The 25,278-nt window shown below is 40.0% G+C and overlaps 1 protein-coding gene across 1 annotated transcript in view; it reads right to left on the bottom strand.

Annotated features, from left to right (window-relative positions):
* slc38a3b (solute carrier family 38 member 3b) overlaps positions 1 to 15,668 on the bottom strand; it is a 41,209-nt gene extending 25,541 nt beyond the window's left edge. The window contains exons 1-2 of the mRNA XM_041783955.1: positions 15,443 to 15,668; positions 45 to 230 (exon numbers count right to left, since the gene is read on the bottom strand). Coding sequence (XP_041639889.1) covers positions 45 to 148 — 104 coding nt within the window. The 5' untranslated portion in view covers positions 149 to 230; positions 15,443 to 15,668. The remainder of the gene's footprint in view (positions 1 to 44; positions 231 to 15,442) is intronic.
* Between the last annotated feature and the right edge of the window lie 9,610 nt (positions 15,669 to 25,278).

Raw genomic sequence — 25,278 nt, 5'->3', positions numbered from 1 at the left:
TCATAGGGCGGCATTTGTCCTCTAAGTGAAGGGAGAATACTCACTGGTCCTCCTCTGGAAACGTCTTCGTAGGCACACCTGTGTCATCTCCGAGGTCATGACTCTTCCCGTTAGATAAGATGTTCATCTCTGACTGGGAAGGCTCCATTTTTCAAGACGTAAAAGTCTCTCTTTTCCTTGTGACTGTTTGATGAGGATGTTCGTTTATTGTCACTCAGAGAGTTGGATATCTAAGGCAGAGAGAGAAAGAACATTCATGAGAAACATGAAGGAAAATGAACATGTTGCTAGTCAAAAGGGCTAGACTTTGGGGGTCAAATGTCATTTGGTATAGAATGGTTTGCTGAGTGTGAGTGTGCACTGTGGAAACTGAAACAACTTTGGACTACAAATCTGGATGGAGATACTTCTATAAATGGAAAAATTTGACATTGACTGGGCACTACTTTGAAAGGCACATACATTATATAGACAATAGTATTTGGCTGCCTGACCATTACACCAGCAGGGACTGTAAAGACTTGTATTCAAATACATGTTTATGGAGTTGGCCCCTCTTTTGCAGCCATAACAGCCTCCACTCTTCTTGTAAGGCTTTCCACAAGATTTTGGAGTGTTTCTGTGGCATTTTGTGCCCATTCATTCTGCAGAGAAACTATGAGGTCAGTCACTGATGTTGCTGGAGAGGGCCTGGCATGCAATCTCTGTTCCAGTTCTTCCACAACGATCTAGTCAAACCATGCCTTTATAGTCCTTGCTTTGTGCACTGGGGCACAGTCATGTTGGAATAGAGAAGGGCCTTCTCCAAACAGTTGCCACAAAGTTGGAAGCATAGCATTGTCCAAAATGTCTTGAATTCAATAATTAATTATAGTCTGCACCTCATTTATGTCTTTCGAAAAAATATTTTCTATGGTTGATATGGTGACTTTCAATATTCTAAACCTTAACTATTTCACTTATTTATTCCATTCACTTGCACTCCAGCCATACATGCACTAACATGAACTGTATGCAGCCACAAATAATCACAGCATGAAGTCAAATCCTGGAAAACATTACGGTAAATATTTCTGGTGTCCAGACTTTTAATACCAACAAAAGCAAACCAGATCAAAGGTCAAGGTCTATTTGAGTTTTTTCCACTTTAGTTTGCTCTTGATTTGACTCTTGTTTTGGTAAATGTTACAACCCTGCTGATTCTCACAGTATTCTTATGGACAAAAATAAACACAAGAGTCTAAGTCACTCACAACAGCAGGACTGAAATTACAGAGAAACCACTTTGCAAAACAGTTATTACCATAGTACTATAATGATACATTTCAGCTCAAAGCTTCCTGGTTGAGTGTGGGGATTTGGTATCTACATGAGGTGGAAGCAACTTTATTTCACTGTCAAACAATAAAGAGTAATGTTCCTTGGAAAAAAACTCATTATCATATGGAAGCCCAGCACACATACAATTCATTTTACATCATTTTCCCATGATATTGAGTAGTTTCTGCTTGCTGTCCTGAGATTTTCACTTTTTATAAGTTATCTCATGAAGTTACTGGATTTCCTGTGATAATGAGTCTATTTCTTGAGCTTTTGAAAGAAATGACTGCTCATTAACACAGGAAAAATAGTGTTATGACCAAGTAGCTACCTCCATGGTTGCAAAAATAAAACCAATGCTAAAGTGAAAAAAACTGCAATTCCTCCAGTGTCCACTTGAAGCTGGTGCAGAAGGAGTAGAGTTCATATTATGCAGAAATAAACATGTTTAAATCCTGTTTAAAAAACAACATTGGTTGGAATAGTTCTTGTCTTTATTGGCACACACTGTAAAGTGTTTTTTTTATAACTATGCTATTTTGGTTTTAGAAAGGATGTGAATTATGCAGAATTAGGGCCATGACTTATATGACAGCTAGCCAACGTGTTATAGCTATTTGTCAGGAGGCTTTGTGGCCAACTTCAATGCCACCCTTTTGTCTGTTACTAGGTTGACTGAAAAATATTCTGAGACAGCGTTTTCAATTTGGTAGTCACTGCAGATTAGCTTTAGAAGACCCCGTCAGTAACCAAATGGTTGATGTCACTCAGACTTTGTCCAATGATACTGAATGAATACTTTCTAATGACTTGATGGTTATGACAGGAAAATAGATTCATATCAAATATATACAGTCATCGGCATACGTTTTAGGCATAGAGGGCCTGAGTCAAGCTCAACACATGTCAATAAACACAAGTGTCTCTCGTCAGCCAAGGTCAAGCTCAGCTACAACCCACCCTTTCAGCAGTATTACTACGCTCAGTTATTTCCCCATGCCCCTAGTAGCATGCAAGAACATCCAAAGCACTACCAGGGTTGTGTCGAGCCTCCTTCCTGTCTGATGGGATCCTCATACTGCTCGCCATCTACACCTTACTTCAGCCTCAGTTTTTAGACCAAACATCCCTAAATGTTCTGCACAGTGCTGTAGATGGATGTCCTCATAGGGCTCCTGTATTAACATCCTAATTAATTAGGAACTAAAATAACCACCATTGCCTCTGATGACCCCGGTGACACAAGTGAATCCTCCTCTCAGTTTCACAGTGTGAACTCAGAGAGCTGATTGTGTGTTGATAGCTGCTTCCGCTGAACAAATGTACAGCAGCTCAATTGTTTCCACAGCGTCGCCTCAGCCAGAGGATCACAGTTAGTGCTATTCACACAGTACAGTTAAAGAGGGCCATTGATACCACACACTTCAGATAGAAAAAAGAAACCTGAGGGGCATAAAACAACACACTCTCCAAACTAAACACAGTCTCCAGGAAATGTGGTCAATAAATGATCGACTTTGTCACCCTCATAAAATTTTGTGCCAGATCAACATCTGGAGCCGGTCTCATTTATAGTTGAAATAAAGTTGTGAACTTTCGTAAGACCTATATCGCATAATCTCATGAGTCACTTTATTTGCACAAAGTTAACACTGCCCTCAACGTAACCACAAACGTAAAAGCCCCTAATGTCAATAATGTCTGTCTAAACACTGGGCTTGATAAGGATCATTTCCAGGGAGGAAAAATGTGAGAAGTTTATCTCACAGTTGAGTCGAAGCTGTAGTTTCACATAAGACGCGATTCAAATCTCAAAGAAATACTACATTTGCATTTCCCCTATGGCACAGGAAGTTGTTCTGGAATTAGAAGCAAACAGCAGATGACTGCTTTAACCTCTCCATTTACAGTAAATAGATCCTGTGGGTGCTCGATATTCAGTTTCATGATGTTTACACATCTCCACCCCATGACAAAGTGCTGAACATATATAACCTTGAGATATGTAATGCATATGTGCAGAGTGGAGACTATTACTGCATTTCCATTGAGCATTCATGGTGGTTTGCTGTTCTTGGCAGTCTTTTACTGAATGCTGTTATTGAATTTAAATCAAATGCATGGTGAAGGTTATAGAAACTGAATTGTGACTAAAAGAAATAAAGGAAAGCAAATATGTAACCATGAGCCTCAGAACCAACAAAAGAACTTCCACTGAGAGTTTTAAATGCAAACTCACTCAAACTTAGATTAGCCTTTGCTTTTCCTATCTTGAAATTATCTTTATCTGGAATTAAAACTAAAAGTTTAATGAGATATTTTTGACTTCACATTTGTTAAATCATGAAGACTGTTTCATTTCCATTCATCCTTTCATGCATTTATAATCACTTGCTCTGTTTTCCTGCTCTGGTAATCAGCTGAAATGGGCGTCTGCTCCCTTAAATTCTGAGCCAAACCCTTTCCTCCACAGCCTCTCTCAATCTATTCGATGCTGTCATATTTAAAATATGTTCTCCTCTTTTCTGCAGTCAGTTGTTTCAATGCAACTGCTGCAACCCTCCTCCACCCCAGCTACCTTCATTACATTTCATTAGTGTTCAGGTCTAGATTCTTTCTGCAATTCTGCATCTCTTCTCATCATCTCATCTGTGTCTGGGTCAAATTTTAAGAGGTCTGCTCCTTAGGAGTCCATTCCTCATCTTATTCTACTCCTTCCACCACAACCACCTGTGTCTAGTCTCCATAGGGGATATTCTACTTACTACCCATTTAATCTGTTCATAAAGACATCATAGAGTCTAGTCGTGAAAGATGTTTCACAATTTCAAACAATTACAAACTTTTAAAATAAATCATTTTTGAACTCGTATTGAGTCTCTCCTAAATTAAGTGTATTTGCATGTTTTTGTTGCAGCGCCAACTGAGGTGTTTAAATAGTAACAGCCTTCTACCCTGGAATATCAAACAATACCTTCAGAAAATTGTGGACAGGGCTGAAACTGGGTCCCAGAGTGAACAAATCTGTATACGCCTTCCATTTCGTCTCTGTGTGGACAGCCAACAGCATCTCTCTTGAAACGATTACGCTGTACGTAGCATAGCCCACTTACGCAGCATACGCGCAATAATACTCAACTGCAGCCGCAGGTACCGTACAAACCACGCCCCCTACAAAACATGCTCACTTGTGCTATTTGCTTAGTTGAAGGTTAACTTAGATTAGTTTAGATAGGCATTAATTAGCTTTAGGTTAGGTTTAGTATTTTAATTTCCACTGGTTAGATTTAGGGGTAACTCATTGGGGTAGGTATATATCTTAATTAATTAGCTTCCTGGGGTTAGGTTTAGCATTTAAATTCCACTGGTTAGGGTTAGAATTAATTTATTGTATGGACCGATGGGGCGTGTTTTGTATGGAGCGTGGTTTGCAATGGCTGCGGCTGCAGCTAGACCCTTCTCCATACGCGGGCCAAGCCAAGACAACAATGGCGGATTACAGGGTTGTGTTTGTGCTTTATAAACATGCTCCGTAATCTTCTTCTCTCTTTTTGGTGCATTTCAGTGGCAGCATTACAGCACCGCTTACAGGCTTGGCATATATACTACAGCTTTTTTTTAAGGGTTCCGTGCTTATGCGGACATTTCCTGAAACAAGCTTTGGTTACTTAAAACATATTCAAAAGGAAACAGAAATCTATCGTTGCAATCTACCACAACCCACAATCCGTGACCGTCACATCATTGTGTCTTATTGATTGATCAATCCAAACTTTGCACGTCCTTGTTCTGCTCAAATCTGCCACGGCTAGTAGCTTTAATGGTTGTTTTACAACAAACTTATAAGATCTATGATCATGTTGAAGACACAAACAAGATTAAAGAAAGACACGGTTTATTCAGTCTTGGGCAACAGCACTACTGGGGCTTTTCCATTAGGCTTGAATTTACTTGGTTTGACTCAGCATGGCAGCCAAGAGTGGCAGGGGATTTGCTTTTCCATTACAACCTAGCTACCCGTTTGAGGGCGCTTCTAGAGCTGATTAAGGGGCATTTTGAGTTGATGTCATTGAATAGCTGCACTTCAGAAAGCATTGTTTTCTTCCACCAGAAGAAGAAGAAGACCCCATTGTTTCTACTGAGAAGTTTCTTCTTCATCTTCTATTGTTAATCTGAAAGCAGATTCTCTGATTGGTGAAGCGGCAAGTTTCTGTCAGCTGCTATTAGTGAAGTTAATGGTCGTGGACAAAAGTGGGACGTAACTCTTGAGCTCAGTACATCACTTAGTACACAATCAGGCAGCAGACATTTTTCAGGTATTAAGTTGCAGCAGTTGATTTCAACACACAGAGGGCAGCTGCCATGCACATTTGTAAATCAAAATGTAGAATTTAAATACTCTGTGCTAAAACGTGACAATTTGACTAATAAAGAGTACTTCATCATCTCGTCTTCATCTAAAGAAATAAGTGGTATAAGGGTTTTGCTGCTCTTTAAGTGAGTAATTTTCAGAGCTACTTTGGGGGGTATCTTTTTTTGACAACCTCGCAACAAATCCTATTTCTTCCCAGGTAACTTTTATTGAAGCCATAACTATCTAAGGCTAATTAGAGGCATTAAAAAGCATCATTTGGTGTTTTCTGCACTGTTGATAGAGTCATTATGACCTCTGAGACTATCATGGTGTAAAAACCATTAGTAAATTCAGGCCAGGCACCACGTGAGTCTTTAAACAGACACATTGCCGGTCCTATTTCTGCTGTGTAATTTTATCTGGTGATGGGAAAATAGCAGGCTGGAGAGATTAGCTGTATGTGACACTTTAAACACGTACTGTACCTTCCTAAAGAGGAGAAAGATGACAGCTTGTTAGCGACTCCACAGATGTGCTTTAGGCTGCTAGTAAACAATCCCTTATATGAAGGGACTGGGATTTTTCCTCTAAGGAGTAGTGTTTGCAGATCTTTCTGTTTGGCTAATATTGACAATATCCTATTTTTTATCACTGAAGTATTTATCAGTGATTAAAAGTCAGTTAAAACCCTACATAGAGTTTGCATTCATATCTATATGTGACTTTCTGCACATTTGAAACAAAGATAATCATTAAGATTCATACAAAATGAGATCCTTTAAATATATTCAGTGTTTTTGAGAATGGAGAGAGTAACAAAAGTTGTTGGATACTCAAGGTAAAAGGTGCGAATAGATGAAAAAGCCTGTGTTCTGTTAAGTAACATCTACATCAGCCTTTTTGGTATCCTTATTGTTTGTAAGAATACTTGATACTCATTTCTGTCAGTCTGAGACAAGGAAATGTGATCGTATATGGAGCACCAGGAGGGTCACCTTTACCACCCAAACTGCTGCGCCGCCCAAAGTGAGTTCTGTTACGTAACAAGAGGGCCCATAAGGGGGCACAAGAGGGAAACGTCCCATTCTGAGTCACTGCACTTAGGTGACATTTGAAATGTTTGAACAGGTGGGAGGGTGAATAATGATTAGCTTCTCCCTGTTTACTGTCAATGCAGGAGAATGGCTTCTATAAAAATATTACACTGGTAACAAACCAAAGAGTTAAATGTCCACAATCCCTGTCTCTCTTTGTGTCTGCTGGACAGAAGGGCAGTCGTGACATGAGTGCGGAGCAGTGGCCGAGCACATGTAGATGAGGAGATGCCCATGTGGTGGCACCTCAGGAACAAGCGTGAGGTTCAGCCAACGGCGCCTGGCAGCACCAGCTCATCTCAGCCACGTGCCTGCTGGGGACAGAGGAGCACATGCTCATGTCCAGCGATGCCAGCACCTGAATCATTGTTTTACTTTGCAGCACAGTGGGCTGAAGGGATCCCTTTTATTTTGATTACAAAAGAACTAAAAATCCTTAATATGGACCCAACAACTCTGAATAGTTGATAATCTGCCAGTGTTTGTAGGCAAAGTTTTGCCAGTGGATGTCCAGTCTGTTACTGCGCCCAAAAATATGTCAGTGTCCTTTGCCTGATGATTTCTCTGTTTAAGGATTAAAATAGCATAAAATCCTTCTTCAGGGCTCACCATCATTTAAAACAGCAGAACAATGCTGTAAAAAATTAAACATTATTGATGCATATGTGGTGCCATAGCAACAAAAACAGAAGTCCTTGGCACCCAATGTTAGGTAAATTTTTGTATTCATTGGTCAAAATTGCAGGCAAATTACTGTGAAGACACTCCTGCAGATTGATTTGGGAAAAACATCTTTTTTTGAGTCAGTGTGCAAGAGTTTGCCTGCAATTTTTCATGGATTCATTCCTGTTATTCACAACTGTCTGATAAAAAGGATATAGTTTTTAAGCTTTTGTGTGTTTAGTATTGAATATTTGAAAAAGCATTTTTTAATTCCCTGAAACCTTGTGATTGTGGAGATACAAGGTTTTGGCCAAACATCAGTGATATTTAAATTCTCTGTTACACATACATACCTCAGAGCATGATTAAAATTGATATTAATATGGACAATTGAAATCAAGCCTTTTAAAGCAGCAGTGGCTTCAGTCTACAATACATATACTATATTGCCAAAAGTATTCACTCACCCATCCAAATAATTGAAATCAGGTGTTCCAATCACTTTCATGACCACAGGTGTATAAACTCAAGCACCTAGGCATGCAGACTGTTTCTACAAACATTTGTGAAAGAATGGGTCACTCTCAGGAGCTCAGTGAACTCCAGTGTGGTGCTGTGATATGATGCCACCTGTGCAACAAGTCCAGTCATGAAATTTCCTCGCTCCTAAATATTCCACAGTCAACTGTCAGTGGTATTATAACAAAGTGGAAGCGATTGGGAACAACAGCAACTCAGCCACGAAGTGGTAGGCCACGTAAAATGACAGAGCAGGGTCAGCAGATGCTGAGTGGCATGGTGCGCAGAGGTCGCCAACTTTCCACAGAGTCAGTCGCTACAGACCTCCAAACTTCATGAGTTAACCCTTTGGGTTAACTCAAGAACAGTGCGTAGAGAGCTTCATGGAATGGGTTTCCATGGCCGAGCAGCTGCATCCAAGCCATGGCTTGGATAGCTAGTGTAGTTGCCAAGTGTTCCTTAAAATCCTTGCTGGATGATAAGGAATGCCTTTTGTGCCGTCTTTTGACCTTATTGAAAATAATGTCTTTATAGTTCTAATTAAATCATAAAATCTGCTGCTGTCTAAAAACCTTTTTCACCGACCAATGACAAGCATCGTTTCGATTATGCCTGCTCTCATTGACCAATGAAAAAGGTTTTTAGTTTTGAGACTTTTGAAAAGCACGGCCGACAAAGAAAACACTCCACAAGGATGCCGTGTTTTTGTTTACAATCATTCTGTATTTCTTTGCACTTATGATTTTCTTTTCAAAAGTTATCTAATTAGATCTTTCATTTTAATTATATTCTGTTATTATTTTGTACTTTGAGTGATGTAATATATGTTAAATAAAATTCTGTTAATGATATGTTATCTATCTGATAATGCACGCAGCCCCCTAATCTTTCTGCTGTGCCTCCAATACATCCATCCACTGTGATTCATAACATAAAAGATACCACAAGTCAGCTGCTGAGCCAGAAGGAAAAAAAATACTTTCATCTTTTCTCAGACTTAACTGAAGTGGGAGAAAATCATAAAAATGAATGTTATTGATGTCTGTTCTGGAAGAACAATGGCTTTCACTGCACCATTATAGTGTATTACACTATAAACAGCACTCTGTCATTGGCATGTGGTTGAGCTGGCTTTAAATGCAGAACAACATTTGATGACATTTAGAAGCATTTACTTACAGTAGCTGTAAATAATAAACACCAAATCAGGCACAAAAAAATCCATTAGAACAAAGTCAACAGAACATTCAATAAAATATAACCCACACCAGATGAAGTGTTGGTGTGGATTTGTATGCAGACTTCCTCCTTTCACCTCATGCTCTGGATAGTTCTTGGCTCACAGACTAAATCATTAAAGGGATCATAAAAGGACACAGCAAAAAACAGGGATTTCATATGCTTTATAGAAGCTGTAAAACCTCGAATAAGGACGAACATGTTTGCAGAAAATTAAGAGGTCATTTAAATAACACTGCTAATCAGTGGCAGTTCTTCTTAATGTTGCATAAACCTGTGTAGCATCTGTATTCAGGCTGCATATCAGCAGTGCACAACTTATTTCACTCTATGAACATCTCAGAGGATGTTGCACACTCTTGAAAACAATGACTCAGAATCACATTTAGCCTGAACTCCCTCTCCTTCAGGCGGAGGAGGTCAAGCACTTTTCGCAGCCCAGTATGAGCAAAAAGAAGATTGTGCAGTTGGAACATAAGTTTAAAGCTCCTGCGAAGATTTTTTAGTTTGCATGATTTCTGTGACCCCAGTAGACAAAGTGTTACCTTTCACAAACAAATCATGCTTATCTGTTTATATATAGCTGTTATGTTGTGCTATAAATGATTCTTTAATAGGCAAAGAACAACAGGTGATGCTTAGGGAAGTGTGAAAGAAACTGTTTGAATCAGTGCGTGTTTAAACCTGATACTCTCTTGTTAGTTACATAAGGAATCAGTTAGCTTTCATTAGCTGTGAGGACACGTTGACAAGCTGCGGGACACTTTTCTCAGAAAAAGCCGATAACCAACAGCTGGCAGCAGGTGGTATAGACTACTGGCCAATTAAACCCAAGGCATGCATTTCAGGCAGCTCTAGCACTTAAAGGTCTGTCCTCCTTCAGCAGAATCCATACCGCTGCTTTTATAGAGCAAGACAACAGATTTTGTCAGAAATATCACTATTTTGACATGACAACGTTGATCAGTTCACATTGACTCATACTCCTCTGAGTGACATGTTTTTGTGCTTTTCTTTACAAGCGAGCGTCATAAAACACTGATGTATACAAAAGAAACACGCCTCATGAGAGATGTTGATGGTGGTCCAGTCTGACTTTAGGGACTGTTTACGGTCACTGCAAAGCAGAGGCATGTAAGCCAACACCCCTCATCAGAAAATACACACATATGTGCTATTCAGGAATTTCAACATTGGTGTCCATGTTAGTGATAGATGGCCTGGATTAAAATGCTACAGGTGCTGCTGCTCAGGGTTGTGTTCTATTGTTACAGTTGGACACTGGATCAGAGGAGGATTATAATAGAAGATCCTTCATTGTTTTACATTTGAAATCTACCTTTTTCCCCTGATGAACTGATCAAGTGATTTCAAAATACCCATATGTTTATTGGATGGATTAATTTCACCACTACAGCATCCTTTAGGGTGGGGGTTCACACAGCTAGAGCAATCTGTGCAGCTTAATCCTTGAGATGTCCTGTCTGGATTGTTAAAGGGAACCAATTTTGATTAGGCAAGACAAGGAGGTGAAGGGAAGGAGGAAAGACTCAGTAGTCAGGGTTATAGAACACTGAATAGTGCACAGAGCAGCTCAAATGTCTACTTTGACTCTGGGATTTCATTTTGGAGGTTAAAAGGTCAAGATTATTGGGTCTTGCGTTCACCCCTTGCTTGTGTAGGGGATATCTTGTTAATGTTTTGAGGGATTTCCTTTAAACTTTTCACAAATGTTCACTCAAACTCAAGGATGTACTGATGAGATTTTGCAGGTTAACAGTTGAGGTCAGGGTGCTGGTGTAGCCCAGTCCGTGGAGCAGGCGCCTATAGGCAGAGACTATAGTCCTTGATGCACTGGTTTCAGCATCAATTCACAGTCTCAGCACATGTTTGGCACATGTCTTCCCACATTCTACCTCCCCAGGTTTCTTGTCTCTCCTCAGCTGTCCTATCTAATAAAGGCAAAAATGACCCATAAACAATCATTTAAAAAAAAATCCAGTGTCATTGCTATCTATGAAATTCACACTAGTAAACATGACAACTCTTGTTCCAGACCCAAGATTTTGCTTTCCCTGCCCAGTGATTGTACTCTAGCTGGTTTTCTGTTATGGTCCAACTGTGGCTCAGTAGGTAGAGTCGTCATTTCAGATCTGGAAGGTTGTGAGTTTCAATCCCAAGCTTCCACAGTCACACGTTGATGTGTCCTTGGGAAAGACACTTAACTCCAATTCACACTGCTGCACTGGTGATGAGATGAGCTGATACTGAGCCAATTCTCCATAGCAACACTTGTCATCAGTGAATGTGTTTGAATGGGTAGTCGTGAGGTCAGGTTAAGTATGGCAGCATATGCTGACTTGGCACAAAAATTCCCGTTATCCCCCATGTTAAAGACATCCAAAGATAGCAAAATCTGGAGTACATAGAAAAAATGTAGAGCAGTAAAGAGTCAAGTATTTCTTTTAGAGGATGGTGGAGACCAAAAACAGAGCTCAAAATGAGTGAATTAGACTCATCTTTGCCAAGATGAAACAAATGCAACTCAAAATGAATGCAAGGACATACGACAGAGTGTCAGCATTGTTTACGGGTTGTTTCTATTCCACTTAAATAGGTGCTTTCAAATCTCAAGGTGAGTAAAATTCCCTTTCATGCCGGATTATTTACTGCTTTTTTGTTTATCTTGGCAGGGGTGTTTAGTTGATTCAGTCATTGAGAGTCTTATAATGCGGCTCTTCATAGAACTTTAAAGGCAGCGTACATCTTTGTGAGAGCTTACTTTTTCGCAGGGATTGCTCCTCAGGGGACACACTCATGGGAGTTTTAGCACCATAAACTAAACCTCAGTAGCATGAAAGACATACTTTGAACTAGAGATAAACAAAAAAAGGATGAATGCATCATTAATTTCTTTCCCAGAAAGGTGTCTTTCAAAAATGACACATTTATTCACTCTCTTTGGAGCATCACATCAACTCTTCTCCACCTCAACATTAGAAATCTCCTCACTTGTGTGCTTGCAATATAAACAAAGGTGATGAAGCCAGGCCTTTCCTATCTCTTAAATATAAAAATAGACAACAGCACATGATGCAGCCAGGTCCAGACTGGTAGATTATGAGTGTCATGACAACGATAATAATAAACTGTGGAGTGCCTGATACTTAACACTTAAGCTGACTCAAACGCAGATATTCACAGGTCTCCTCAGGGTGACAGAAGAGCACAGCTGGCTGCTTCCCACATGGATAAAACAGAGACCTCTGCACACTAACACACACACACACGTCGCACCTGTCCAGCTCCTCCTTAAACTCTTGGCCAGTTTGATCACCACACATACCCGGGTCAATGACCACAGCAGCGCTTATCTGCTCATCCTCCTCTACGATGAACCCACCATGAAAACCCATATAGGGTGTTAGTGTTAAGAGTGGGGACAAAGTCAAAAACATCCCCCCTCACATACACAGCCTTAAATACACAGAGGAACGTCCTCTGGACGGGTCATCTGTAAGTCTGAATCTGTTTCAGTCTTTACTATACTCTAAAATCTTTTAAAAACTGAGCTCAAAGCCTCACATGAACACCAGTACATCTTTCCTCAGACTAACACCACTAAATGGGATTGATCACATATCTATATCAGCTGCTTTTAAAGTCAAAGATTAGAACCAGCTACCCCAAACACACTTGTAAGCTTCTTAAAAGTTGACAGAAAGTCTCCTGCACCCTTGCTATAATCTTAAGGCCATAAATGAGACAGCCAGAAACATTTAAAAACTTTAAGCTCCCTTGAGGAATTTTCATGTGGTGATGCAGCACTCGGAAATTGATACACACGTCTTTATGAGCTATAATAGCAAAGCAGACCATCAGCATAAAGAGCCATTATTTCTATACAGTAATTTTTCAAGCCTGAAACATATGGGATCAAAGCAGGGGGTAGGTTTAAGTTTACTTATTGTAAAAATTAATAGCCATGAATTTGCTGAACTTTTTTGTTAAAACTGACATCTAATTATCTGTAGATTATATGGCTTGCTTTTTTGGCGCCAGGACAAAACCTCATATCTCCATTTTGCAATATTTACTTTTTCATAAATCAGTGCTGTTGCTCTCCCTTTATAACTGTCAGTGGGATTTATACAGTTTAAACCAAGATGAATGTCAAAAAGATGCTCACCATTCAGCATTAAAATTCATTTAAAAATACAGTTTTCTTTCATTCTCTAAAAAGTGTTGATTTTGGAGATAGGAGGTTTTGGCTCAATGGCAGCAATAATTAAAGCATTATCTTGTCATTGCATCACACATGATTATCCTCATGTATGTAGATTTACACAGATTTTTAAAATTCCACCCAAGGGGATGCAAATGAATGCATTTTCCTTCCGCTGCTTTTCTGTGAGTTTACAAGTGAACAGGAGGAGCATAGATGGCACAAGAAAAAACACTGCAAAAAAATGGGCTTAACACCCCGCTGCCTTAGTGTACTAAGACTTCATCTTGAAAGAAGATATAAACAAAATGAGGCTGGGTTTTATTGATAGAAGCAGGGAGTTTTGAACAATTTTTTCAAAACCGAAGTGCTTTTGATAAAGTTCTTGTGCAATTCCCTGGATACTTACTGCAGTGTGTTCATCCAGGGATGTCATCAAATGTGTTTCTTTTGCAAAAATGTAGATTTTCCACCTCCTCCTAGCCAGCACAAAGACTATTTTAGATTATTTTTATGTTTTTGTGTTTTTCAGTCTGGTTTCAAATAGAAGGTGCATAAAATACTGGCTGATGGAAAGCCAGGCACCTGAAGTTTACCACCATTTTTTTTTATTTCATCATGTTATCCCTGACTGTAGTGCTGGGCGTTAGTGTCTGAATCATTCTTTATTACACTTTTCATGAGGCACTATGAATTACAATTAAACTTGTCTGATGGGTGCTGCATAAATGACTGCTTGGTTGATTTACTGATTGATCAAATAATAAGTAAACTGCAAATTTCGGTTGAAATATCTGAACTGGTGTTTTTTGTTTGAAAACTACTTTGATTTCTTTAAAACGTGACTACTAAAAACTGGAGCATGAAATATGCTGATCATGACACAGTGTGCGGTGAAAAAGCAGATGGCACTCGGCGTAAGAGGAGAAACAGCGGGGCACAAATCACAAGCACGTATCGATTATGTAAACAACGACAGCACGAACACACAGGTGGACAACCGCTCATACACTCCTGAGGGGAACAGAAGGGGGTACTTCACATTTCTGTCAGCTCCCTGATAATAACACAACATCACATGTATAAGGCTCAGGCAGCAGAGTGATAATGTGCCGCATTAACTTCCCACACAGGGCGCTCTTCCTCCACAGGAGTATATTTAGCCCACAATAACAAAGGCAAAGTGCTTTAAAAGGCTGCTACCGGCTGTTAGAGCTTCTGCTGTTAAAACATGCTTACTGACGCAGATTGAAGACGTTTCTGTTTGATCATCGGTAATTAAAGCATATTATGGACTGTTAGGTTCAGTCGGGAATGCGCTTGCTGGTGGGTGGAGAATTGTCTTTGCGTTTACGCGATGCCATGTGGCTTGGATACCATCAACATGTAAAGGTGAAAACTGCAGAAAAACGATTCAGACACTTGGGATCTGAATGGCACGTGCACCTTAGCCAGAGTGTAATTACATTTCAATTAATGAATTTCATTCAGCAGAAGCTGTTATGGATTTTAGACGCTCCAAGTGAAAGACTTGCGCCACACTTTGCCCAAACAGAAGTGAAATCTGCGTGTAAGTCGCACATTGGTCCAGCCGTCAGATGGCTCCTAATAATCGGTTTTCAGGCTTTTACCTGTTGCAATAAGAGTTGAAGTCCGATCCAGTTACAAGGCAACCTAAGTGACCCGGACAATAGATGGACAACAATCTGTCACCTTCTCCTTCAGGCACATGGTCCTGACATCTCGACTTGGCGCTCACTGCAGGAGCTCCAAACATGCCATTCTTCCTTTCCCACCAACCCCCATAATAGGAAACAAAGCCATATGTCTCTTTACTATGTGCCATGTGAGCAAATAGGCTTCAAATATTAACAATATCTAGGCTGCCACATCACCCTGGCATTAAAAATCCCCCTGTTTTTAAGGTTTAAAATACTTCACAGTCCTTTCAGAAGAAAAAACATTGTTTTGTCCCTTTAATTCAAGCATGCTTTTTATTTCTCTTACATAAGATTTCCTTAATCTTACCAAGGGTTCTTGTCACGAAGCTTTCCGAGTTAATTCCTCTGATGAGTGAAATAAATGTGGTGATCACAATCTTTGTCTCCGTGCGTCAATTCTCTCTTCCTTGGAGCAGTAATGTAAAAATCAGGCTATCTTGTCTCGTAGCTTTTTACGCACATTGGGACCGTCGCTGTGAGAGCCAGCAGCTACTGAATGCGCTTCAGAGAAATGGTCGGCATTGTAAAACCATCTGAAGCTCCACTGTGGGGGTCGCATTAAGGTCCGCCTCCTTTACAACCCCCCTAAGGATGTGCTGCTGGTTGGAGGTTTCACCACAGGTCTGAGGTGGGCTTGAGTCTTTGCTGTCTCTCTGTTCGTTTTCCTGATATTCAGTCATTCATGTATCTGTGCTTAAACTTTTTAGACACAGCTCACCACTGTATTTTGTGGTGATGTTGGATATTAGTCTAAAACCGGCTGTCAAGGTGTTAAAAGCTCTTTTGAGGTTATTCCAGCTGTTAGACAGGACAATAAACCACATACTTTCACACTAGTCACATTAAATGTGACGTCACAGCAAGTCTCTAAGAACTTCAACTTGACTTATTTGTATAGCACCTTTCATACATAAGACATGTAGCACAAAGTGCTTTACAAGGAACAAACAGCAATGATCAATAAAAACCAGAGAGAGCGAGAGACAGTAAGGAATACAATAAGACAAACTGAAGAAATAGAGAAAAGAAAAACTAGAAAACAAAAATTAAACAGTCATTTAAATACAACCACAGATTTAAAATAATAATAATAATAATAATAATAATAATAATAACACTAAGGTCAAAATATAAAAGAAAAAAATTACTGTATGTTAAAAGCCAAATTAAAAAGATGTGTCTTCAGTTTTCTTTTAAAAACCTCAGTGGAGCTGGATAATGTCCAGGGGGACTGAATCCCAAAGTTTTGGGGCATAAAAACAGAACGCTCTCTCTCCCCGGTGCTTGTGTGGGCCACATATGTAACATTTAAAAGCAGAGCAGTCGAGGACCTAAAGGAATCTTAATTCATAGTTGGCTATGTTTCGGTTCAGGTGGCCGAGTTTAAGGGTTAGACTACCAGAGTAAGAAGTCTGAAACCTGCCCCACAAAAATTTATTTCAGAACGTCTAATGAAGCCAAGTAAACAGGAAAGAAAGCTTGTCCTCCATGAAAATACTCGAACGCAGGGAATGTAGCTAAGGCTAAGGAAGCTAACAAAACTAAGTTAGCTACAAAAGCTACATAGGTAACAAAGCTTACACAGCCAATATAGCTACAACTAGCAACACTAGGTTAGCTATGTTAGCAACATTTTGTAAAGCTGAAGTAGCATAGCTACTTTACTTACATAGCTTATGTAGCTAAGTTAGCTCTAGCTAAAGCCAACGAAGCTAAAGTGAATCACCGCTCATGTAACTACTTTATAATGGAATCACAGGAAAATCCTTTGCCCATAAAATGTCTCTTAGATCTGTAATGTTTGCAGTGCGGTCAATTCACGAATGTAACTGCCAGATCGGTTAATAAAGTTGAATTTTTAAAAAATCTAAAACAGGGCTGTCCAATTTGGGGCCCGCGGGCCAACTTTGGTCCATGAGCTATTATTTTTTGGCCCGCTGCCCATGTTCGAAATTTTTTATTTTTTTTTAATTATTATTTTCCCACTGCCAGCAGTCTAAATATTTCTTTCAATATTTATTTATTGTTGAACTTCCTCTCCTGACCACAAATTAACATTGTGTTACATCGGGGGTAGAGTGGCGCTGTTGAGCTCCAGTCAGCTCAGATCTGGAAGCCCATGACCAGAGAGTAAGTCAGTGAGAAGAGGCTGGGGTCATGGCAGAGTTGGAGCGTGTGAGGTAGTGGCACGTTGATAAGAGAAAGTTTAAAAATAGTTGGGAACATGAGAACTTTTTTACTGAAATTGATTTCAATGCGGTATGCCCAATTAGTATTTGTGCCATATGGATGTTAAGTAATTTCATGCTGTGAAACACCATCAAGAATAGTGTAATTCATTTTCAAAATTACTCTGTATGAGTTATTATTTTGCATAATAATGCCATAGGCACATTTAATTTCATGCACTGCAACATGAATGTTTAGTTTTGGCCCGCAACCCTCCACCCTGATTCATTTTTGGCCCTTCACTGAAAAGAAAATGGGCACCCCTGGTCTAAAACATACCGTTCTGACATACAGTGGGAGGCGTCTCACGGTAGTTGTCTGTAAGAGGCCAGACCCCTCTTGAAATTCCCTTGATTTACCAGAATTTAGAAATACAAAATGAGAGTACACTGGTCAGACTTAATCAACTCACAACACATTTTGGCTCTCAGACTATCTTAAAGTGGAGCTTGCCAGCCAAGCAACTAGCAGCATAAATATATAAAGTAAGACTTTCTGTAATACATTTCAAATGATGTTAGATAACCCCTATGTAGCTGTAGCCTATCATTAATTAACATGTGTTTACTATGATTTATTACCTCTGCCAAGGAGGTGATGTGATCGGGTGGGTTTGTTCTTTTGTTTGTTCGTTAGTTTGTTCGTTTGTTAGCAACATAACTCAAAAAGTCATGAACGGATTTTCATGAAATTTTCAGGAAATGTCAAAAACGGCATAAGAAAGAACTGATTAGATTTTGGGAGTGATCCGGATCACTGTCTGGATCCAGGAATGTTTTTAAAGGATTCTTCACTATTGGGCGATAGGGCTAATGGCGGAGGTCTTTGATCTCTGAGTGCTTTTCTAGTTTCTATATATTTTCTTTTTTTTCCAACCTATGCTTGTTGATAGCTTAACAAACAAAGCTTGGAGCGGGTACATAGTAATGATTAGGTCACATGATGCAGAGGTAGCAGGCTTTTAGGTCATGCTAACTGTTAGCTTCATATGCAGTAGCCTATACATTATAGTAGAAGTAGTATGCTAATTTGGACTGGGGATGCATGCAAACATTTGCTAGCTATAATAAACGTCCTTTCCCTCAGTGGTCGGCACCAGAATGACTAGTCTGTTAACATAATTCTTAATGATGATAATTCTAGAATAATGTTCTTTAACTCGACAGCACCAATACCATCTCATGGGAACAGCACAGTTTAACACTATTTAGATGCAGGCTGTGCTGGTTTACTCCCACTTTTAAACAAAGTCCCTCAGATATGTGGATGTTAGCCTGCTAAAAGGATTGAAAGTTAGCTGTGCTAGCACTGCTAACATTAGCATTGTGAACCAAAAAGCACTGTGATCTCATCTATAAATAGTGTCCATCTCCAACTGTTTCCTGAATGAAACATGAAAAATAGTTTTGAAGTGAAAGTTTTGTCTGAGCAGCTGGTTAAAAGAGTTTTCAACTTAATAGGAACAGAATGAGCTGCTTCTACACTAATGATCACAGTTTATTCCTGTAATAACCTGTCCCTCTTGAAGTTGTATCCGTGTACCGGATGGCAGGGTTACCGCAGGTTTTGGAGCTGATACAGCTTCTTGTTCTTGGCTTACTTGTGGTATAGCCTGCCTGACAAACAAGGAGCCCTGGATGATCATGATGGCCATAGGTTCAACAGTTGGCAGGTCTGTGTGAGTTTGAGGCTTAAACATCACACAGATGTGCTCCACTACAACATTGGGGATGATGGTCAGAACACTCTGGCTCAGTGTTGTTCAGATTACTCCTGAGAGTGTTTAGAGAGAATATGAAGGATGTCTTTCCATGGTTCGCCTCCCACACCAGCTTGAGAAGAAGACTGGTATTATTTTTTTTTAATCAAAACCTTGTAATTCAAGCTTCCAAGCTCTATTTCTTCTGTAAGACAGGCCAGCAGAGTATGCTCAAATATTGGTGTGTCAGTACACTGATGGCCTCATAGATGTTTTTTATTTTCTTCAGTGGATGCCATTTAACCTTGCATGCAAAAAAAATGTATCATACCATGTATTGTATGGATCATAGTGTAACACCATATTATAAGCATTGAATCGTAGTGTATTTTATTATATTGTAAGATATGGTATAGTAGGCTTTGATATCATATTCTGTAAAAAATACAATCATAACTGCACTATAATGTCAGGCCTTCAGTGGCCAACAGTGTTTTTTTTTAAGTTAACCAATCTTGGTTCAAGTGTTTGATTTAGGGTGTTGTAGTGACACTGTCCTTCCACTAGAGGATGCAGATATCAAACCCCTGTGCTAAGGTGTACCACAGCAGGATAACAAGTGTTTCTCAGCTCTGTAAACTTCACTGTTTATCTCCTCCTCTTCTTGACTTTCTGTAAGGACACACCAAAAATATCTATTTCCCTAGCGTGAGACAAATACTGAAACAGATTCCACGATACAAGCACTGCAAATCATCAACTAACAGAGGATTTATGCTGGTTTTACATACAGATCATGCCTCCCAGAGACCCATCCTGTGTTGGACCTGGCCTCTTCCAAGAGCTCTTCAGGCTTTTTCTTCTTTCATCTTGTTGAAGTTTCCACTGCTGCAATGTTAAGGCAAGATGAACCACACCTTTATGTAGCAAACCCTGTGGAGCAGGCAATAAAATCAACAGTGCCTGGCCTTTATTTTCAGTCAAAGCGTGAGACAACTAAGGGGGGCTGCTGTAGACATGCAGAAAGGTTTCAGAAGGATGTCCTTGAAGAAAGTACAAGACAGTATTGTTAACCACAAGGCCAAATTTCAGAAAACAGCAACGCAAAAATAAACTGTGGCTTGAACCATGAGCTTGCCTGATGTAACTCTATCATGATACAAGGTATTATATGTGTATGTCAATGCTGTAACAAGGAGATAATGGGAAACAAAGTGTTTGATCAAGACTATTACCTTGCATAGCTGTACTCATAAAAACCCTGATAATCACCTTCTCACTGCAGATTGTTATTAATGATTACACACAAACCATGACCCGACTGCTCTGTGACTCCATAGTAAGCTAAATAAACATCTTGTTTGTGTTGTTCCAATATGTATCTGTTGTTTAAAAAGATCATTGCCCTTTGAGTTCAAGGTCTTTGTCAGTGCAGATTTGTTAGCAGAGGGAGGTGAAGAGAAAAGCAGCCTGTAGCAGGCTTTCCCTCACAGCTTACCAGATCCATTAAAAACAAATCTGATCAATGAAAGCTGCATTCATCATTCATGTCTGTAAACTATTATTTGATATTGTTCTCTCACACAACAGGGTTGTTGAGTATGCCTGCCTCTATGCTGGCAGCCTGTAAAATATAAATAAAGTGTGTTACACAATGTAACATAATATCCTTCATGCGTTATGTCCTGGACCTCCTGATGCCTCATCCTTTGATTTTTTCACCTCTTGGAGAGAAATGTTCTGAATCTCACGTCCGTCTCTGTTACGTAAATACACTACAGCAATACAGCTCGACTCCTGCAGTTTAAGGTGGAAACTTTGGTGTTGTATTCCCATCGTGCTTTCTCAGAAAAAAAAAAAAAATCACTAAAAATCCATGTGCAGCATGAGGAAAATGAGCCTTATCTCTCTCTCGGTCAGTTGGCTTACGTAATTCTCATAAAGAAACGGTCAAATTTCCAAAGAGCATGGCTGGCTCTGCTTGCAGCTCTCAAAGATTTTGACTGAGGTTTATTGTTTTTTGGCAAGCAGGAGGCAGAAGTTCATGATGTGCAATATTTTGATATGTCCCGCTGATTCCATGGAATTTAATTTATGTTTTACAGAATATCATTCCATTAACAATGTTCCACTACCACCTGAAAATGCACCAGATAGCTTTGGGAATTCTCTTGTTCTACCAGTATTGTTTACACCGCTTTCCACATTATTAAGCAAATGACATTTTTCTCTTATTTTCCAAAATATTAATGCAAATGACAGAGTATTTTTTAAGTCATCAGCCATTAGAGCATAATTCAAATGTTTTTGAACAAACTTCATAATGATAACTGTTATTAAAAAAAAAAAAAAACAACCTAAATGCACTTTTCTACATTATTAAAGGGATACTTCAACATTTTGGCAAATTCGCCCATTGCAGTCCACTGTTTTCCAACAGGGAACAACCGCCTCAGACTTCAAGATACCAACGTCATCGCATCTGAAGAAGTCACAAGAACCTCATCATCTGCCATTGATGACAACTGTGTTGCTGTCTAAATACTTAAACACCTGTAGAGCTGATTATCAACACCATACTATACCATTACAAGCATCAGGACACTTTTTTTAAATTTCAGAACCAGATGAGAAATGTGGGTTTAAGTCAGCTTACTGTGCAGCTCTGTAATTAAAATTAATCATTAAATTGAATTATTATATGGTAGACCTATTTGTCAGCTAGAGGCGCTGACCTCTTTACCTCTGCAGTAAGTGCATTTTCCTCCCATGAGAGAGCAGGAAAGGTTCTTCACATTCCAGCTCTTACCAGGTGCCAAATGTCAGGCTGTGCCATGCTGGGAGCTGCTCAGACAGATGAAACAGGCAAAAGAAGGAAATTATAAGATCAAAGAGAGGCAAATATATTACACAGTCTGTGGAAGGAGTCGCAGCAGCAACATAAATGGTACTGAGTGCATGAGAACCAAAGAGTAAGAGAAAAAAAATCTGCCAGCTTTACTTTTCATTAGATGTTTTAAAGCCAATTCAGATGGCACTTTTATGCCCTATAGTTTGAAAGACTTAATGGAAACAGCTATGCCAAAGATAAACCAGTGTGACCAGGACAGTCGTTGTGGATGTATTTCCCACTGTGTGTCAGAATGTGTCAGAGCTACCTGAAAGACAAGAACTGAGCCACCTTAGCTAAAGGACAAACTTACTCACCCTAAAGAATTAGCCACCTGACAACAGAACTGCCTATGACAAGATTGAGCTCCCTCACATGACTAAATCATCTACCTTTGATTAAATAACCAACCTGAGAAAGAATGAACTACCACACCAAATAGCAGCCATTCAGCTGAACAATCATGCCCTCTATCTCATGGCCAACTCTAGAGTTGAGCCTCCATGTTTGCCATGATACTCATGGTTTAAAACAGAGCATTAGAGTAAATCATTTTCTCTTTTAAACCTTGCACTGTTTATGGTAGGATGAGCTGCCTAATCCATCAGTGAGCAACCATTTAGCTCAACAAGCAAAGGGCATGCCTTCTTCCTCACACTCTAATCCATCATCCCTGCCATTACAGTAGGGACTGATAGACTGTTTCATTTATATATTGCATAGGATATATTTCCCATCCATTTGGAAAACCTCCCATACTAAGCCTTTGGAAAGAGCAGGACTTTTCAAAAAAATTCTCGGAATGTGATTGGTCGCACATTCTGCCTGCCATCTTCATTATAGGCTGATCAGAGAGAAAACACAAGAAAATAGTAGCCAGGCATGCGTATCTCCGGTAGTAACCTGAGCTGTCATAGTTTATGAATGCAGGTGCTTGTTGGTGGATGAACCTCATGCTGAGGTTGGTCGTAGGACCACAAAAACATGTTATCTGCTTTGAAAAACTTCTGTGTTGCTCTTGTTTTAATAAAGAAATGTGGTACAGTCCTGACAAAGCTGCACAGTACAACTGAACCCTGCCTGTACCTATCGCTAACTCATGTCGAAGCAGTCATGGCAAAATATGATGCTGTTCCTCTTTACCTAATAAAGAAATTTGGTCAAGTTCTGATGAAACTGTCTATATACCGAGTTGAACGCTACATCGGCTTCAGTCATTGCTACCATTTCCCAGTACAACTAAAATGCTGCCTGTAGCTACCTCCTTGTTCTGCTTAAATGACGCTGATTAGTCAGGTCCAGTTTTAACCTGGCACAATCATTTCAGACTGGAGTTTGAAAAGATGGATTTGCCAGAAGACAGACATGGAATCTGGCAAATCCATCTGCTTTCAAGTGGCGCGGCACTGCTGTGACACAGACTCTGTCCTGTACTTGTTTTACGCATGTCTTAAGTTGCCTTTATTAGATTTACTAGTTTTACTTGTTTTTAAGTTGACTCTGGACTGTACAGCATGATGGCAACCATCGGCAAATTTTTTTTTTTAAAGGTTTATTTTTGGGCTTTTTTGTGCCTTTATTTGATAGAGGAGGATAGTGGATAGAGTCGGAAACAGGGACAAGAGCAGGGGAGAGACATGCGGTAAAGGGCCTCAGGCCAGATTCGAACCTCGGCCGTACGCGTACATGGGGCGCGCGCCTTAACCACTTGGCCACCTGCGCCCCCCATTGGCAAATTTTTATTGCCGCTTTTTATCCTGCCGTTGCTTTTGCAGTGCCAAACGCTACCTGTGTGGGAGGGAAACAACCTGGCGTTCCCGTATGTGAGAGAGACGCGCTATTGTCTCTCTGAGCTATGGGAGCCTCACCACCCCCAGACTTACCTGAGGATATATGGCGACTGAGGACACGCCTCAGGAGAAGGGGAAAGAGAGGAGAAATCCTCCTGTGTTAGACGGTGAGGTAACAGGCCACCGTTACCCTCAATGATCCTAAGCAATGTCAGATCACTAAGGAATAAAATGGACGAGCTGGGGATCAACACCAGGACCTGCCAGGAGTACCGTGACACTTCAATGTTGGTGTTCACGGAGACTTGGCTTTACTGAGATTTTCCAGATTCTTTGTGTGAGGTGGATGGTTTTTCTTTAATCCGCTTGGACAGAACTGAAGCGTCAGTAAACCTGGAGTTTGTGGAAGAGGTTGTTTTCAAACCCCTTTCCTTGATCATGATGTATTTTTGATGGAAATCCAAAGTGTGTGATACAGTCATCAAAGAATTTTCTTGCTGCAGTCTTCCCTGACTTATCCCTTGTCGCATATGCCTGAGCATACTTGGTGAAATGGTCAACAACCACAAGGATGTATTCTTCACCTCCGCTGCTTTTCTCCAAATGTAAATAGTCAATTAAGATCATCTCAAATGGTGCAGAGGTCTCAATGCTTTGAATAGACGTCCTTATCACCCTGTTCGGTCGTTTCCTCTTCACACAGCAACACACTTTTGTGACATAGTGCTCTATTTTGTCTCTCATCTTAGGCCAGAAAAAAATGTTCTCTTGCAAGAGTAACCATGTGATCTGCACCCAGGTGTCCCATCTCCTCATGAAGATGTTTGAAGATCACTGACTTAAGTGACTCAGGGACAACCAGTAGGTTACAGGAGATAGTTTCTCTTCTCAGGACACCATCATTATCAATCTGTAGATCAGGCCATTCTTTGAGGAGCTGTCTAACAACTTTGGTTTCTCCAACTTTGTGTTTATACATCAGGTTGACATCGGTTTTCTTCAAGACTAAAACTGCTTATAGCTGGATCTGTGCTTTGGCTGGATCTAATATCTTTGATGGCAAGAGGTGGGATTGGCTGGGAAATACTGGTATCTGCAAGCAGTGAATCAGGGTTACAGGTGACTGCTGAGATCCAGCTGATTTCCCCTCTTTCAGCAATCTCAACAGCATTACAGATGGACTCAATGACCTCCCGCTGACAAGTCTCTGTGCACTCTCTTATTATTTCTTCAATGGTTTTAGGTCTGTGTGATAGGAAGTCTGCTTCCCTATTCGAAGTTCCGGGTCTGTACTTAAGAGTGAACCGGTAATCCGCTAACTCTGCCAACCACTAGTGTCCGGTTGCGTTGACTTTTGCTGTTTTTTTAACATATGTTAAAGGATTATTGTCACTGTAGACCGTAAAATGAGGCGCATGAAACAGATAGTCTCTGAATCGTTCTGTTACAGCCCATTTTAGAGCCAGGAATTCCAGTTTGCCAGAATGTAACTTGTAATTCTTCTTGGTTGCTGTTAATGTCCTGGATCCATATCC

The sequence above is a fragment of the Cheilinus undulatus genome, linkage group 3 (genome assembly GCF_018320785.1).
Source record: "Cheilinus undulatus linkage group 3, ASM1832078v1, whole genome shotgun sequence".
Classification (NCBI taxonomy): Eukaryota; Metazoa; Chordata; class Actinopteri; order Labriformes; family Labridae; genus Cheilinus; species Cheilinus undulatus.
Note: the sequence above shows the minus strand (reverse complement) of the source record. Positions and strands in the feature narration are given on the sequence as shown.